We start from the raw sequence: 19,068 nt of genomic DNA on the forward strand, positions 1-19,068 counted from the left end.
CCCGCGATCTCGTCCTTTTGGTCATCACCCAGCCCTCATGACCATAGGTGAGGATAGGAACGAAGATCGACCGGTAGATCGAGAGCTTTGCCTTGCGGCTCAGCTCTCTTTTCGTTACAACGGTGCGGTAAAGCGAACGCAATACCGCCCCCGCTGCTCCGATTCTCCGGCCAATCTCACGCTCCATAGTACCCTCACTCGCGAACAAGACCCCGAGGTACTTGAACTCCTTCACTTGGGCTAAGGACTCATTTCCTACCCGGAGTAAACACTTAAAAAGTGTAAAATATTAAAAAAATCTGAAATGAAGCGCGCGATTCCAAACTATTCTGAATATTTAACAATTTGAATGGAATTTCAAGGTGAAAAATTGAGGAAGGAGATAGGTCCCAAAGTTTCCAGAGAATAATCAAGAAAAAAATAATAAAACTTACGTAGAACAATAGTTGAGCGCTGCATGCAGCACTCACCTAATTAAGGCGAGGCAACTAGTGGCCGACCGAGTGCTGTTTACATAGCGGATAGCACATTTGCACCGCTAGCACAGATCTTGACGGCTACGGCAATCATTGTAAAATATATATATTACATTAGGTCAAAATGGCAAGTGGAGCCCAAACTTACCCTCTCACTAAACTAAAACCACCCACGTATTCTCGCTTCTAACAGGAAATGTGAAACCGGACTGGTCGTCATGTTGGTGTGCATTGTTTAGCCTGGAATACATCATGGTGTCTCAGCATGAGTGCTTAAGCCGAATACAGTTTAGAGAGTGCCCCAAAGACGCCATGAGGTTTAACAGGTGGTTAATGAACAAGGCCTTTTGGAATACTGAATCCAGATGTAAACATGCCACTAGATGCCTTAAATATGTTGTAACGATATGGTGTCAATCTGTAGTGTAGCCTATCATATTATTATTTCATTAGATCTTGTTATCATTATGATGGGGGAGAGTAAGGCTCATTTTAAGAAATGACATGATATTACTCCTGTGCTGCTCTTCCTTAAGATACATTCTTGAGGAAACACTTGAAATGTTGAGCCTTGATTCATTCCCTGATCTTTTATACTATGATTACAGCAACATTCTCTTTTGTATTAAGGTCGTCATTGGTGTTGTTGTTTCAGTACTTCATTACACATTCATGACATAACAATAATGATGACTGGTTAGGGGGATGTCAGTACAGAGGACGGGCAAGTCTCTGGAGTTCCGGGTGTTTGGAATGTTGGGCATCAAGAAGAACAGGAAGATAGTGTCTCTCCGCTCAGCCAGTCATCACCTCCCCATCATAAATATGCACATTTGTCAAGGAAGCTCCAACATTTCAGATAGATGTCTATCATACCGCCGTCTTCATGATGAAGGTTACACTCATGACTCATCTAACTGTTAACCGTAGAGAATGTTGTGTTGATCCAATTACAGGTGCACACACAAAACCCTGAGCGACTTTGGGGAATGTGCAAATCAACTATATGGAGACTATGAGGAAACCGTACACAATGTATCCTGAAAGATCACTTAGATGTTATTGAGTGGACCACTGGGAATGCTTTTCCATGACATACGAAAAAAATATCCGGTCTGAAACAAATTTCGGTCTTATTTTTCTATCTTTTTTTGTTTGCTGATTTATTGCATTGTAAGCTCCTCTGTGCTGTAACTGGCATTGATACACAAGCCTATAGTTATGTAATGCTTGAAATTAAATAATTGACCTGGGGACCTGGTTTTGTCTTCATACGTTGTTTTGGTTCAGTGCAGTAACCTGAATGCCATTTTAAGTCTTTTCTGTATGCCTTTACTGTTTGCAATTCAAAACAAATTAACCTGGATTCTAACTACTAGTTGTATGCTGTAATGACTTTACTGAATGCAAAGAGATTGCAAGACCCCACTTTAGAATAGGGAACATATTTTGATTTAAGACTTAATTAATAGTTAATATGGGTAATATTACCACTTGTAGGTTTGGGTTGTATTCCATAAGAATAGACTATACTAATTCAGGGTAATAAAGAAGGAATACCTATTCTTGTGGTATTGCCCCTTTACAAGGCCCCAATGATGCCTTGGTTATTAGCATCGTTACTCATATCCAATAACGGCAGTAATTAAACAATAATTAGGAGGTTATATTGGGTGAAATCTTAATTAATGGAGTAAAATAAGGTTATACAGAATACAGTATTAATATGTGTCTAATAATTACTAATAAAGGGTCAGTATGTTACTACTAGGCATATTAATAAGCACCTATTATTGCCGAATATGTGTACCTTAATGTAACGTGTTACCTAGTGAACTTGTTGGTCTGGTTCTTCTGCCCTACCCTGAGCCACATGATGCAGCTGTTTTATGAGGTTAGAGATGAGCCTTATTTAACTACCAGCGTTAACTCAATATTAAATCACAAACAATTATAGCACATATAACCTGGACAATGGACATACATGAAGAGGGAGGTTTTTATGAGGACTGTAGAAAATACCAGCCTCGGGGAAAGTTAATTCAAGTCAATTGTTTTTACATTACTCTTAATCCCAGTTACAGTGGCATATCACCATTAAATCACCACAATGTCTCTGGTTAAAACAGCTCTTGGTCGGTGTTTTGTCTTTAAAAAATTGAACATATTTGCACGCACTTCAATGCATTTGGAGTAGCCTACAACGTAAATTAATGTGGCCAAACCCAATCAGTGAATTGTGTGTCTGTGGGGGCGGAGCCAGGTGTTAGGGGAGGAGTCAGGTGTTAGGGGAGGAGTCAGGTGTTAGGGGAGGAGTCAGGTCTTAGGGGAGGAGGGAAGAGGATGTCTTGATCAGGAAACTAAATCTAACATTCATAGGAACCAAAGCTACCAGAAGTGGAAGCAGTTCTCTCTTTCAGGAGGAAAATAAATCAATTTTTTTTAACAAATAGTCTGAAAGACAGAAACCACAGCAAGGTGAGAATAACAGCACAACTTCGAGATAAGTTAACACCTTGCTACCCGTTATAGAATTTAACGTATTGAAAATGCTTGATACATAAACCTTGTCATCTGTGTCTAGGAATGGCCTCTGCTAAAACATCCTGTACTGAAGATAACCTTTTATGTTCCATCTGTCTGGATGTGTTCAGAAACCCAGTTTCTACACGATGTGGACACAACTTCTGCAGAACCTGTATTACAAAGTTCTGGGATAAAAAACAAAACTACAATTGTCCTACTTGCAACCATCTGTTCCAAACTAGACCTGATCTACAGGTCAATACCCTCTTATCAGAGATGGCCGCTCAGTGTAGAACATCCGTACAAGTAAAAGTACAGCCATGTGTTGAACCAGGAGAAGTTCCCTGTGACGTCTGTACAGGGACCCAGCTGAAGGCCGTGAAGTCCTGCCTAGTGTGTCTTATCTCTTACTGCCAAACCCACCTGGAGCCACATCAGAGAGTCGCAGGCCTGAAGAAACATCGGCTGGTCGAGCCTACGGACCGTCTGGAAGACAGAATGTGTAAGAAACACAATCAACTACTGGAGCTCTTTTGCATGAATGACCAGGTTTGTGTGTGTCAGATCTGCACAGAGACAGACCACAGGTTCCATCATGCTGTACCTCTAAAGGTGGAACATGAAGTGAAGATGGCCAAGCTGGGGAAGATGGAGGCTGAAGTTCAGCAGATGGTCCAGGAGAGAAAACAAAAGATTGAGGAGATTAAAGACACAGTCAAACGCAGCAAAGCAGACGCAGAAAGAGAGATAGCGGGAAGTGTGCAGGTCCTCACTGCTCTGATGCGCCAAATTGAAAAGTGCCAGGAGGATCTCAACCAAATGGTTAAAGAGAGACTGAAAGACACAGAGAAACAAGCAGAAGACCTCATCAAAGAGCTTGAGCAGGAAATAGAAGATCTGACCAATAGAAGCTCAAAAGTGAAGCCGCTCTCACACACTGAAGACCACTTCCACTTCCTCCAGGCCTTCAGATCCCTGAAGAATCCTCCACCCACCAGGGACTGGATGACAGTGGAGGTCCGTCCTCCGTCATACGTAGGGACTTTGAGGAGATCCCTGGATCAGCTGGAGGAGACACTGAGCATGGAGATGAAGAAGCTGCCTGATGGTGAACTGAAGAGTGTCCAGCAGTATGAAGTAGATGTTACTCTGGATCCTGATACAGCCCATCCCAGGCTCATCCTGTCTAAAGATGGGAAACTAGTACGTGATGGAGTTGTAGGGAAGGAAGTCCCAGACAACCCTAAGAGATTTACAAAGTATATACATGTTCTCACGAGGCAGAGCTTCTCCTCAGGGAGATTTTACTTTGAGGTCCAGAGTAAAGACAAGACTGCATGGTATATAGGAGTGGCCAGAGAGTCCATCGACAGAAAAGGTGAGAGCTTAATGACCCCTGAGACGGGTTACTGGTCTCTTTTCTTGGATGGATGGAAGAAGGGTTTGGTATTTACTGATTTCCCGCCTGTCCGTGTCCCTCTGAGAGCTGAGATCCAGAAGGTGGGGGTGTTTGTTGATTATGATGAGGGTCTGGTCTCCTTCTATGATGTGGAAGCCAGGGTTCATCTCTACTCTGCTACTGGCTGCACCTTTAGTGAGCCTCTCTATCCATTCCTCTGTCCATGTAACTATGATTATGAAGGTACAAACTCTGCCCCCCTGATCATCTCACGTGTCAATCAAACAGACTAGGACCTTTGTTTTGATAATAAAATAGAACAACCCAAACAACTGACGATGTTTCTTGAATTAGAATCTATACTATGTGAGATCTGAGAGCTCTGCATTCATGTTGTACTGCTGGCATTTAACAACGAGAGATTCAGAAGGAAGTGAACCCTGAATATTATAAAATATAACCCATTGTAAATTATTAGGTCACATTATATTCCTCATTGTCTGTTTTCTCCAGTTTTTTTAAGTTTTACTTCTATATATATTCTATATGAGTTTTACTTCTATATATATTTAATATAATATATATAATTGTTAATTGTTGCAGTTACGTAGAACATGGTTTAAGGATTAATGTGTATATCATAATCATCTAAACATTACTAGCCGTTCATAAGTCTGAATCATGAATGACAAAGCAATCAAATGTAAAAACATTATGGTTTCAATAAAAATGGAAAAAAAGCTAAGGTGTCGAATTATTTTTAATGTCCACCATACATAAACCCAACATGGGTAACATGTGTCTCCTTGTTTGTGAGTACCATGACTTTGTCTCTCTCCTCTCCTCTCCTCTCCTCTCCTCTCCTCTCCTCTCCATCGTCTCCTCTTAGTTTCTCCTCTCTCCTTCCTCTCTCTTCTCTTCCTCCTCTCTCCTACCTCTGCTCTCCTTTTTAGCTCATCCAGGATTGGGTTAAGTATTGTCTTGCATACACATTACATGTGTGTAAATACCCTCTTGAATTGTCTCTGCTATAGTCTACTACCTGTGCTCTGGCGCATACAAGCAGCAGTCCCAAATTAGTGTTATGAGCGACACCCAGTGGCGGAAGCGGGTATCACCACCGAGGGGCGGAAAGTTATTTGTGGGCGCCCAATAATACTCTTTTGTATTACATTTAATCAGACTATTTATGTTCCAATTAATAATGGGACTATTTATAGTCCAATTAATATGTCACAATACTGTGAGAAATTGTCCTCTTTTTATTTTTTGCATTATATCGCATTATTAATTTACAAATTACAGCCAGCTGCCACTCATTAGTTAATGACGTCCTTAATTGCCTCATGTGGGCTTCTTTGAGCAGGTGCCGTTTAGAAACATGCAGTCACGTGGTTGTTCGCTGGTAGGAGGCGTTGAATGTCTGCGGTTGTGTAGACTTTAGGGTAAAGGGGGTTGGCGCGTGGTGCTCATGGGTCAGATTGCCGTCTCTCTGTCTCCCTCCTCAGGGTTCCCCGGCACTACCGAAGTATACCACACGGCTTCACGTGGCGCTTTAGTTGTTCCCACCACCGCACCGAGGGGAGAGGGAGGAGGAGAAGCTTTCTACCTTCTCTTGACGTGTTATGTTATTTCAAAGTGTGTTGACGCTGGTCGACTTCGGAGCTTCAAGAAAAACACGCACCAAGAAAAAAATAAAAATTGACATAAGTGAAAGATTATAGGCAGGTAGGCATGTAGATGAATAACATGAATGTGTTAAATTAATGCAACAACATGTATATGGAGTTGACTCTGGCTGGGGTGTCGGGGATAGCCGCAGCAGACAGAGTGGGAGACGTCTTCCGCTGTCGCTCTCCAAGGTGCTGAACTCCGGCTGCGATATGACGTCACACGCTTTGGACAAGCCCCTGACCGCGTGGTTTTAGGGAATCACCCCCGGTATACATACTCCGTTTAAAAAGTGAGTAAGTAGGAATGTGAAACACTTTGCAGGAAGAACTACCCATACCGAACGAGATGAGATAAGAAAATCGAAGCATAGAATTGTAGAACGATTCTTTGTGCTATAAAAAAGCTCAATGGCATTAAAAAAATAGGCTTTTTGTGTGAGGCTAGTCTGTCTGGTTCCTAAACCATCTCTCAACTACAATTATAGAAGATCATGTTAGCCAAACTATACCTCACAACATGACCATTATCAGGCGTTTTTATCCAGAGCGTCCAGTGAGGTGAAGGCCCAGGTCTGGGCTGCTCAGGGAGGACATTGGGGATCCTTTGGACGAGGAGTCTAAACAAACCAACCAACGGGGTCCCCTGAGCCCCTCAACAGTCCTGGTTCATTGTGGGGCTGCAGGGCTGCCGGCTCCCCTGTGAACGCCCCTTCAGTTCAGCTTCAATAAGAGGAGGACAGGTGTGTCACATCAGAGCCTAATCAGCAGGGGACCGGGTCACCCTATCAGCCAATCAAAGGTGATGCTAGAACCAGCTGGTGTTTCACCTAGAGAGGGAGTCAGCGAATAGAAATAATGCAAACCGATTCATAAATGGCGTACAAAAGATGTTGAGTTATCGATTAAAAGTCCTGAATTTATGAATTCAGATCCTTCCGTGAACTACGGGCCGTTCTGTGGTTTTCTGAAGGTGCGGCACAAACTGCCAAGCTCCACCAGGAACTAGCGATTCAAATAACCCAAAGGATTCCTGGAATTGTTGAGTCACCGTTTATTAAAATGAAAACCAAACTCAAATATCAGTAGCATGTGCAGCGCATCACACCGCCAGCAGACTTGGCCTTTCTTGCGAGCTCAAAGCGGAGAAAATAAAACGTTGGGAGGAGCGGCACCCAAAGGAAATCCACTCCTTGCTAACCATCTAACCCTCGTTTTAGTTAAATGTTGTGTCGTCTGAAGCGTTATAACGTCCACTAAGGGCTTAGGGTTTAGAGGGCTTAAATACTAGCTTCGCTTCTAGCCTTAAAGGTCATGTCAATGATTTATCTGGTTTGATTCATCTCTCCCTCTCTCTGTCTCTGTTTTTCTTGCTCTCACCCCCAGTCACTATAGACTATTATGTTTACCATGATGCATGAAGGTTACACTCTGATGAGAGAGAGAGAGAGAGAGAGAGAGAGAGAGAGAGAGAGAGAGAGAGAGAGAGAGAGAGAGAGAGAGAGAGAGAGAGAGAGAGAGAGAGAGAGAGAGAGTATCTTGTGTATCTTTAACTTATCTGTTTATACAAGATACTGGAATTTTTGTAATTTTTATAATATCGCACATTTTAACTTTTTAAGTAATTTTATAGTATATCATGTGATATGTAAAGATATTTTACGGTATTTAACAGTTCATACTTATTATTATTATAATATATACCCTACCTTTTTATTTTAATGCACTGTTTATTTTATTGTTCACCAGCTTTGGCAAATTTATATTCCTCAGGCAAATAAAGCTTTTTTGAATTTAATTTAATTGAGAGAGAGAGAGAGAGAGAGAGAGAGAGAGAGAGAGACTGACTTTGGTTTCATGCTGAGTTGTTGGTATGGTGACCCCTGTTTGTGTGTGTGCGTGTCCTGTGTTTGTGTAAATAAAAGGGAAATAAAGAACCTTATATGATGAAATCATAGCCACCAAAAAGTTTGCCCTTGTTTTTTGTTGCTTTTTTGATGAAAGGTTATGTAGTGGTTTACATAGTAGTGTTGTGGATTGATCCTGGTCCAAATCTCAATTTAAATGCCTAACATTTTAAAAACGTATATAAATATGCCCTCAAATGACCCTCTACTAAACCCATGCTACTGCAAGTCGGACGCCGGAGGCATACTCCTATTCACACCGTTGACTGGTTTACTTCAGTGTTTATAACATAAATATAGAGATATAACACTTTTGCTGTATAAATGTTTTGAATTGTCGTATATATATATATATATACATACTTCGAGCATAAGGATGGATGATAACGGTCTTCTGAACCTAGAGTAGGCCTCTACTAGGGATAGGTCGGTCGCGAAAGATTCGATCACAACTTCCGAATCCCGAAGATGAACGACAAGAACTGATTCCCAAAACAAGAGAACTGATACTTTGATACTTTTTTTTAATGTAAATAAATATGGTCACGTAAATAAAATAGACAAACTAACCGAGCTCCGTCTCCCAGCAACATTATATTGATTGAATCGACAACGTTCTCAAAGATTCAGCCAATGAGAGTACTACAGCAGATAGCAATCGCGTTGCCATGGCACAACAAATGACAAGGCACAACCACACAAGTTAGCTAACGATCGTCGTAGGCTTCAATATCATGCAAGCACTTTATACGTTTTCTTTTTTCTTTTGTTCTACAATAAAATTGCATGCTTTAATGAAGTATGGTTTTACCTATCATGGAAATGGTCGAACTGGATCGTACAGGCCAATGCTACAGAAATTCGCACCGTGACTGAAAACTTTTTTTAGTTTCCGTTTTATTCCCCCTCGTTTCCACCGCGCGGTGCGGAGAGGTATCGTATCTCTCTGGGTTATCGCAGTTTAACAACAAGCCAAACTCAGGTATAGCACACTTGAGCCGGGATAAGAGCGTCTTGTTCCCTTTATTTCCTCTTTTATATTGTCGAATTCCACGAGTGAAACTGTAACAGAAACAACCCCAAACTTAGTTTCCCTTACAGCACAAGTTGCTAATAAACAGAAAAAGGTAGAAAGAAAGAATAACTAGGACTACGCAACAAAAGTGAGTCCGCTCATAGTAACAATAGGCTAATATGATGTAGGCGCACACTTTACATTAGCTCACTATCTAGTTAACTGAACATCACATTTTTAGTGCTAGACATCTTCATTACATATTCATCTTCATTCATACAAAGTACTGCATTATAAACACACAGCCATTGCTTTCATGAGCGTGAGAAGGGAAGAGAAAATTCACCAAGTGACCGACTGCTTTCTTACTGCTGTCTGCTACAGTTGCAACAAGTATAAAAATCACGTAGCCTACTTTAACACTTCAAAATAAAAGTCCAGTTCTCATCATGTAAATATTACTGTGTGTGCGTTAGTGTGTTTTCTTTCAAATATTTCCTTACCTTAAGTTTTAATTACTACATTCATTAAATAATTTAAGTGCATTCAAGTTTGAACATGAATACTAATCTGAGGGCAGAAAAGTACCCTTATGGTAGGGCAGGCTGTGAAAAAGCCTTAATTGTTGGGCGCACCCAATACTCATAAGCAACGGGGGGGGGGGGGGGGGGGGGGGGGGGGGCGGCAGACACCCGTGAGATTCTCTGTCAAATGACCTAATCTTACTTAACGAACGAATCCTGATAGTGAACGGAACTGAAAGAACTGATTCCCGGAAAATAATCGTTTTGCCCAATCCCTAGCCTCTCTCTCTCTCTCTCTCTCTCTCTCTCTCTCTCTCTCTCTCTCTCTCTCTCTCTCTCTCTCTCTCTCTCTCTCTCTCTCTCTCTCTCTCTCTCTCTCTCTCTCTCTCTCTCATAACATGACTTGAAGGTGTTAAATGAAAGCAGCGTGTAGCGTTGGCTTGCTGGCTGGTGCAAGCTTCAGCTTGTCCAGAATGCTGCTGCTAGAGTTCTAACAAAGACCAAAAAAAATCAACATATTACACCAATTCTTAAATCGTTACATTGGCTTCCTGTCGGTCAGACAGAGTGATAGAGACGTCTTCTGCTGTCGCTCTCCAAGGTGCTGAACTCCAGCTGAGTGATGACGTCACACGCTTTGGACAAGCCACTGACTGCGTGGTTTAGAGAATCACCCCCGGGGGGTATACCACGAAGCTCGCTGAACATACCCAGGCTTTCTTGGGAAAACCTGGCTCGACAGAGCCGCAACTCGCAATCAGAGTTAAATGTTACCACGACGCTCGCTTTAGATTCAATTAGTTGAACCAGGTTTTCCGCTTTAGGTTCAATGCTCGTTCACATAAAAGGGGCGTTTATCGCGTCATTTGACTCACCCTTCCACAAAATGAATCGAGCGAGAGCGGTGTATATCACCCAAGGCGAGCAGTGAATTATTATGAACTCGTACGAGGAATTCAAAGTTCAAATCACAGTCAAGGGAACACGGTTGCCCATAATATGGCTAGGGTGGCGTGATGGCAAAAAATAGCTGACCGTGTTATTTCGTAAGTGAAATGATTCTGCATATTGTCTACAAAATATCATGTATTATCGTGCGTTTTACCCCCATGTGTGGTGCCAGCACGCTCCTACGAACATGGGGCCAAGTCAAAAATAAATATTAAAATAATATTCAATGTGGTAAGTTGTAAGCATCCATTTGAATAATTTCAGGTGAATCTAGCCTATGATTTGCAATGGCCTAGGCTCCTTTAGTCACATGTTGATTACCTGCAGCAAATAAAAAGAAAACCAATAATACGACTGGGAGGAGGACCGCTCCACCGCCCTGCACCACTTCAGAGGAGCTGGCTCTCGCCTATAAGGAAGGTCGGCCGATGATGGTAGGAGTGGAAGGGGGGGGGCGTCCTCTGACCCCACTGCCTCGACATCAAAGGCCTTTGTAATGAGTATGTATTCATGTATTGGCAATGGACATCAATAATTGTCTTGCTAATCAAATTGTTGTGAAATTGTTGTAAATGAATTGTCATTTTTAGTTGAAGGCACAAACATTAGTTTGGAGGAGCTGCCGACAATCAATCTCCAATCAGAGGTATATAACTATCAAAGCAAAGTGTCACGTATTCTTCTAAATGTTTAATTTCTGGACAGAATGTCCTATAATAGGTTTCCCTGATTCTTGCAGGAGACTGTCGCCCTGTGACTCCAGGGCGACTATGGAGGTGATTTTTCTGAACAATTCTCACAGCTATAGTATGAATTTGTGGAATAAAAAATGCCTAGGCCTAATTGTGTCACTGACATAGCGGTTATGTGTATGCGGCTGATGGTGGATGCTGCTGAAGGTGGATGCTGCTGATGGTGGATGCTGCTGATGGTGGATGCTGATGGCTGCTGCTGCAGGTCGCTGCTGCTTGAGGCGATGGCTGCTTGAGCTGGCTGGTGCCGGATAACACTGCTGCTGCAGGTCGCTGCTGCTTGAGGCGATGGCTGCTTGAGCTGGCGGATGGTGGTGTCGCCTTCTGCTGCTAGTGGTGGCGGCTTGTGCTGGCGACGGCTGTTGGTGGCGGCGGTGGCGGCGACTGCTGCGATTGTTGTCCTTCCTTTCGACCTGATGCACTTTACTATCCTTAACCTCAGCCTGATGTTTGTGGAGTATTTTCTTTTTTTAATTAATAACTTATAATATTCCTCCCTGTTCCTTCACTTTTTTCTTGTTTTACAAGTTAGACATACACGCAGACCTGTTTCCACATTTGTTGTTCTTGTTGCACACATGACTAACATTGTTTTATTTATTGATACCCCCTGGCTCTACTTTGCTGTTCTTGTTCACTTACTGTACGTTTGCTTTGTTGTTCTTAGTCCTTGTTCCCACTTGTTTTTGGTTCCACAAACCTCAGCCTGATATATCTGGCATCTCAAACACTGGGTCCAGCTTTACCATCGCCTACTCCTTTGCAGCGTGCAGATGTTAGGCAGTGGAATCTGCATTTGCTGCAGGGTTTCATAACCAGTGGTCCATTTTACTTGTATTGCTTTTTTAATTGTCTCCTTTCCTGACCGTATTCCTCTCTTGTTAACACTTATATATACAATATTCATCCCTGTTCCTTCACTTTGTTGTTTTTCAAGTTGGACACACACACACACATATTCTTGTTGTCTGACCCATTGTTTAATAAAAAAATACTTTCATTTGTTATTCTTTAATATATGTGATACTTTGTGTTCGGCTTAGTCTTAAAAGTAGCATGGTTGTGTGGTCAGCTCCTGCCTCATCAGAAGAAGTTGCCTGGAAACTAAATGCTAAATGGACTGTTGCTACTCTGCTTTCTCAATCGCTCTCTGACCACGGGTACGTGAATCGGAATTACAAGCAAAATCAAGAAAATGTAATGGTCCAGTTGCGCTAAAATGAACATCTTGAATCGTCTTAAATTTCAGAACAGATGTAAGGTTAAGCCACTAAAGTCAGTAGCCTAGTGCTACCCATGCTTACACGAACGTGAAGCTTTACCTCAAACTTAAAAACGTATCTAAGTAGCTTGCAGTCGTCACCCCACCACTCCAAATGTAAAACTGACGTTTACAAATATTCAACAATGGTAAGAAAAGTACTTGTGTTTTTTAATTTATATTTACCATTCAATATTGCAATCGCTGCAGGCAGTCCCATTCGCCTTATTCACCTCGAACGGAAGTAGGAGCCTGAGGGGTACACTTTCCACTTCCGGGAGTTTTCACAACGCGATGCAATGGCTCCTCACTGCTGTGTTCCCCAATGCACTTCATCACACAGGAAGAAATCGAACAGAGGACAAACTTTTCACCGTTTCCCCAATGATCTGGGACTACGTCGAGAATGGATTATTAAAATCAAAAGAGATCCTGGCCGTAATTTTAAAGTACGTTTCATGATATGTCTGGTGCTGTAACCCGGTCTCCGTATCGCTAGCAGTTAGCCAGGCTAGAAAGAACTTGCCCGTTTTAGTAGATAGATTAAGGCAGAGAGCACAGTTGTTGAAATGTATCCATCACTTGAAATGTATCCATCACTGAATCTTCCATCGATCATATGCGTCGGAGTCCGACTTCCGGGTTTGTGTACCCCTCACGGGCTAAAATGGCCGCCAGGTGAATAAGGCGAATTGAAGAACACGGCAGCGCGGCCTGTTTTTGAACTATACAGGCTTACATGAACCACGTGACCACCCTGCCGGCGAGATCAGAGAGTGTCGCGACTCTTCTCTCTCATGGCTCTGGCACAAGCCCCCAGGAACACTGCATACTTCCGCAATCCACCAGTGCTCAGCGGCCAAGCCTGGTATTGCAGCTGTTTAAGCGGGCTGTGGACGGGTCCCTCAAATCATGGGACCCAGAAGTAGATTTCTCCGTTCACTCCAATACAAGTGGGGAACAGGAATGTGTCTCCGCAAAAAATTTCTGGATATCAATCAAAGGCTCATAATTACCTTCATGCCATGTCCTAAAAAAAATAAGTTTTTTCTTTTCAAAACGCCACCTCAAGCGTTTTATTAGCTGTTATCTCGCTGGGGAAGAGGGGTGTGCAGCTGAAAGGAGTCGTAGTAAAACAAATGGCATCCGAGAGGGCCTAGTTCAGTGCTTCGTTAACGTGTCCGATTTTTGGCCTGGTTCATCTGCTGCTCAATAACTCTCACGGTCCTCTGCTTGCGATCATTGTGATTCATCATGTATTGATCCATTTATTCAAAAGATCCAAAGACAAAGAACAGTTGCATTACGGTATCATTTTATATTGTTGTTGGACCGGAGTGGGGGGATGGGCACGCATGCGTTCTATATTTCTGCATCCGGTACGTCACGGACTAGGCCACGTGTCTTGGCCATAACGCGGAAGCAAATCGCTCCTGTATGTTACGGTTACCCTGCGCCACTGAGCAGTTTGTATAGGAATGAATGGGCGGCCATTTTCCAGTCCGTGGTCCATCCTTTATTATGTCCATGCTCTGGCAGCATCTTTAGACGGATGAGGAAGCCGGAGCCATTACGTCATAGGCCACGCCCACTGGATACAAACGCAGCGCGGGAGTCAGATGAGGTCAGGAACATATGGGCGTCCCGTTGCTAGAACACGGCAGCGCCAAACATTTCACTGACGACTGCTTCCTCAACTTGGGCCAATACAGAGCTGGACTTGCTCAACGTCTGAAAATCAAGTCTGGATCAGTACCAACTCTCCTCGGCTCAGCTACAAACCTCGAAGAAGTAAGTTAACTAACGCCATATCATTGTGTTGCTTTACTGTATATGTTTACCTTGTTAGTATTATAATGCTGCTTTAGCATTAGCGCTACAGCTAAGTTACTGTCGCTAATGTTACGGTAGATAGTATCAGTTATGTGTGTAAATAAATACCATGGACCTATTATAGAGAAAGGACAGCGGACTAATACATGGCCGCCCATTCATTCCTATAGATACACACACTGTAAGTCGAGTGTGCACCTCAGCAAGCATGGGGCATCACACGAGAATGGGCACAATTCAACAAAGGGGCTACAGGCACTTATCTCTACTGCTTGGATACCAAGGGAATGCAATGTTTAACAATGTCTGCTCATGCTACAACAAACGAATACAACTGTATTTTACCGGCCACTGGACCGCAGTAGTTCTAGCGTTTTACTGATGAGGAGATTGACCTGTTAAACTCATCCTAAATACATATGGTGCGTTCCAGGTAACCCGTGTTTTCGCCCCCTTCTACCCTCTTGTACTCCCAGATATAACTGGTTATTAACGGGCAAAAAAGTGTACCTGAAACGCACTATTATTCTGATTCAAATCAAAGGGTTATTAGCCGATTTCGGCGGAGCTTGATGTCATGGTATTGGGTTGTTGAGATGAACTATAAAATATGTAAACAAATCAAGGATGTAATATCATTTCATAGAACTCATTTTAAGTATTAGGCTAATGTAATTCACTAAACATGCTTCTCTTGTATCTTGCACCTTGCACCTACAACTTGCACCTGGAATACATACAAGGTAAAAAATTGAGTACTGATTTTTCTTTGTTCTCTCTGCAGGCCAGCTCATCAAGTGCTTACATTCAGCAGCTTCTCTCAAGGGATGTTGCCTGCCAGACAGAAAACCTGGAAACGCATATTTGTAGGCACAAAGCTGTCCTTAAAGTCTATGCAGCCCCATTTTAAAAGTGAAGGTGTGTACATTACTCATTGAGTATTTTTTTTCTTTGATTTGGTAGATTCTAGGCAGCATAAATTCTAGGCTGATGCTAGATTCTAACTGCGCTAAAAAGCCTGGTCCTCTTTGCAAAAGCATCATGAAGAGCGCCCTGCTAAAACACGAGTCAAACTTGGGAGTTGCATTTCAAAGATGGAATCAGCCAAGAGCCCAGAAGGGTTTCCAGACAGATGCCACATGTAGTGATGTTACGTTTTGCGTCGAGGCATCGAGGCGTGTGTCGAGTATCTCGGCTCCTCCCCCAGCGAAGCTCCGCTTCGAGTAGGATTCACGTTGGCGAAATGACGTAGGGTGTGACGTTCGAGGCTTCGCCTCGGGCTTCTGCTTCGAAATATGGGTTCAGTATTGGCGGGAGATTTCGACTATAAAGATGTCCCGTATACGATCACAACCTTGTGGTATATTCAATATACCACTAGTCGTAGTAGTTTGAGCATTGAATTTTCTGTAGTATCAATCGAAACATCACGTTCATTATTCATCATGGAGTTTGCCAAAAAGAGAAGGTTTTCCCCTGTTTGGGAGCATTTTCATCTAGTTGCTCAGTGTGGGTCGTGTGTGGGTCGGCTTAGCTCAGGAGGTAGAGCAGTTGACTTGTAACCAGTAGGTTGCTAGTTCAATCCCCAGCTCCTCCGAGCTCAGTGTTGTTGTGACCCTGTCACTTTGCTCCTGACAGCTGACTGTCGCCTTGCATGGTTCACTCTGCCGTCGGTGTGTCAATGTGTGTATTTATTTACCGAAGTAAGTCGCTTTGGATAAAAGCGTCTGTTAAGACACACTTTTGCCAAATGATTTATTTTCTAGCATGAGCTCTGTGCCATTTTATGAATATCACACTCACACACATGTATCATTGAAATGACTTCAATTCTCAAATGATTTAATGTTGTATCGGCACACGAAGCAAAAATCACATTTTGGGTTGGGTTGTCATAATTTCATTCACCACTAGATGTCCCTAGCGTACTCATTTGAAGCTTCGAGCACGAACCACTTTGGTGGTTCATCTGGCTTTGAGGCTTTGACGTTTCATGAGGCATCATCTCGGCACCACTAGCCACATGAGCTGGTTTATCATTCTCAAACATCACTGAATTCATAATGTATGAATGTTGGCTGATCAGCTTAGAGGGAAGGACACGTTGTTGCTTTTTAGTGTCGAAATAGAATTGCGCTTCGCAGCTCATGTTGTGATCAGATCATTTTGCGCTGTCGTTTGTTGAGTGTCCTTAACCTGGCAAACCACTTGAGCTTTGAGTCTAGGGAGGAGGGTGCTGGAGGAGACGTCCCTCTCCAAAACTGTGAATCTTTTCCGCAGCTCACATTTTAAACCCTCTGTGTCAATGTCGCATACATTTAAAAAAGTTTCTTTCACGTGTAAAAATACACAATGCCTCCCTTTATGCAAATAATGTATCAAAACAATTACTTTTTTACCTTTTTTTTCTCCCTCTGCACAAGACTGCGATGCCTTTAGAGACCGTAGCAATCAGCGCAACGCCACCTCAAAGAGTCTGGGTGAGGACGCCCCTGGCTCCTCCCACATGTCCAGTCACAGCGAGGAACTGAAGATTCTGAGTGTCTACGGAAAAGGGGAGGGCCCACTAGCGGGGGACGGCCATGACACCCTCTTTACCCCGTCAGAAGTGGAGGCCCTGAACTCGCTGTTTGCGGACCACAGCGCGGCCAAGAGCCTGGAGCGCGGCGAGCGGCTGGTCTGCCACGAGGAGCTGAGTGTCCAGGTTGGAAGTCGTCTTCTTATTCAGCATCCAAATGAGAGGCTTCCTTTGTTACAACTCCAGCACACACCCTTAGAAAGCACACACCTCTATGATTTTATGAGTCGTACGTGTAGCCTGGCTATTTCCAGACTTGTTGGTCTAGGGAAGCTGCTGTCATTTTCTTCAGCACAAGAGGCTTGATCAACTTGTTCAACTGACTCTGTACGCAAATGGCTGCTTGCCGTCGCTTCCCTGTCGTCATTGTGTTAATCCAGCCAATAGGGCGCCAGGGGGAGAGGCCAACTTGGTGATTGGCGCTGTCGCACCAAAATTGTACCGGGGGTGAAAATTGTACCACCTACGTAATTCGCGTTCGAAACATTACGTCATCGTTCGACACGATTGTCCGTTGCTTCGCACCCATGTTGCCAAAGAAGAAATAACATAATACAGACAACACTTTTTTTTACTTTATATTTGTATTGTATTGAATTTAGCTAGTAAACTGAGTGTTTTAAAGTGTATCATAGTTTAGCTAGCTTGTGTTAATACACTCAGTTTACTAGCTAAATGCCATTAAATACAATGCAATCATAAAGTTAGCAACGCTAATAAATGTCATTTGTAAAATAAGTGTTATCTGCTTAATGTTATTTCGTCTTGCGACGCTCAATGAATGAGCGTGAATGTTTTTGAATATTCATGAACCTTCCTACGTCATTGTTGCAATACAATTTTGGTCTCAAAAAACAGTCTCAGCTTCTCTAAAAACGTATCGGAAGCAGAAAGATAAGAATTGCTCTTCTCCTGACCCTTATGAAGGGTGAATTCAAATCGCCGTCGGAACAGGTTGGGGGAACCCAGTCTATCGTAAGGGGAGATTAACAACTATTCTGTGCAAATGAAAGGAAATGAAAATGTGTTTCCTTCTTTATGTGGAAAGCCGGAGACCCCAGACACCATTTCAATCAAGGTTGAAGAGGATATTGGTGGAGGCATGCCTGCTGTAGGTTAGTAATACACATTGCATCCATGCAAGCCAACTGACCTACCAACTGAGAATGTACTCGATTCTAACTGCGCTGGTCCTCTTTTGAAAAGCATCATGACCTGCACCCTGCTAAAACACAAGGACTACTATACAGTTTTATAGTAGAATGATTTACATCTTCTTCATGGCAGATGGCAGGAATGCTGAATCCGCTCTGATTCCCAGTATAACTACAGTATTGGTAAAGCAGGTGATCGGAAACCACAGATGACCTGGGTTGTGTCTCTATGACCTCCCCACATCCTTAAAAGGCGGAGACGTAGCGGTGCCTTCTCAGCTGACGCCTTTGACCCTTGACCCCCCCAAGGGGAACAAGGAAAATGCAAGAAAGAATGTCAAAATATACTTCTTCCAATACACCAGTGTGTAAAAGTACATGCTGTATCCCTTTGTGCAAATAATTAATTAATACCATTACTTTCTCTTTGTTTCCTCTCTGAAGAAGACGTCAATGACATCAGAGACTGCAGCACGCAGCGCGACACCACCTCAGAGAGTCTGGGTGTGGACGCCCCTGGCTCCTCCCACATGTCAAGTCACAGCGGGGAGCTGCGAATCCTGAGCGTTTACGGACAAGGGGAGGGCCCACTGGCGGTGGATGGTTGGTGGAAGGTTTCTCCCAACAATGCCAATATGATCGTACACATGAGGACCCGACCAGACGAGAAGCCGTACGGGTGTGACCAATGCACGAAGAGCTTCAGTCGGAAAGGCAACCTGAAAATCCACATGAGAACTCACACCGGCGAGAAGCCCTACAAGTGTGACCAATGCACGAAGGGCTTCAATGTGAAAGGCAACCTGAAGATCCACATGAGGACTCACTCCGGCGAGAAGCCCTACAAGTGTGACCAATGCACGATGCGCTTCAGTCAGAAAGGCACCCTGAAGATGCACATGAGGACTCACTCCGGTTAGAAGCCCTGCCTGTTAGTGCATTGCAACGCCAGCTACAGCGACCCAAGCAATTTGAGTGTGCACATGCTCAAGCACACGGGCAATGGGGTGCTTTTACACAGA

General features: G+C 43.3%; 2 protein-coding genes across 3 annotated transcripts in view; both read left to right on the forward strand.

Annotated features, from left to right (window-relative positions):
• LOC132455191 (NACHT, LRR and PYD domains-containing protein 3-like) overlaps nt 1–19,068 on the forward strand; it is a 381,632-nt gene that overhangs the window by 215,182 nt on the left and 147,382 nt on the right. The window lies entirely within an intron of this gene.
• LOC132455216 (E3 ubiquitin-protein ligase TRIM39-like) overlaps nt 2,790–19,068 on the forward strand; it is a 50,586-nt gene continuing 34,307 nt past the window's right edge. Inside the window, exons 1-2 of one of the 2 annotated variants that reach the window (XM_060049041.1) lie at nt 2,790–2,954; nt 3,061–4,530. In XM_060049041.1, coding sequence (XP_059905024.1) covers nt 3,063–4,530 — 1,468 coding nt within the window. In that variant the 5' untranslated portion in view covers nt 2,790–2,954; nt 3,061–3,062. Of the gene's footprint in view, nt 2,955–3,060; nt 4,874–19,068 lie in introns of those variants that run through there. The other variant, XM_060049040.1, reaches the window with a different exon arrangement.

This window comes from Gadus macrocephalus, chromosome 4 (genome assembly GCF_031168955.1).
Source record: "Gadus macrocephalus chromosome 4, ASM3116895v1".
Lineage (NCBI taxonomy): Eukaryota > Metazoa > Chordata > Actinopteri > Gadiformes > Gadidae > Gadus > Gadus macrocephalus.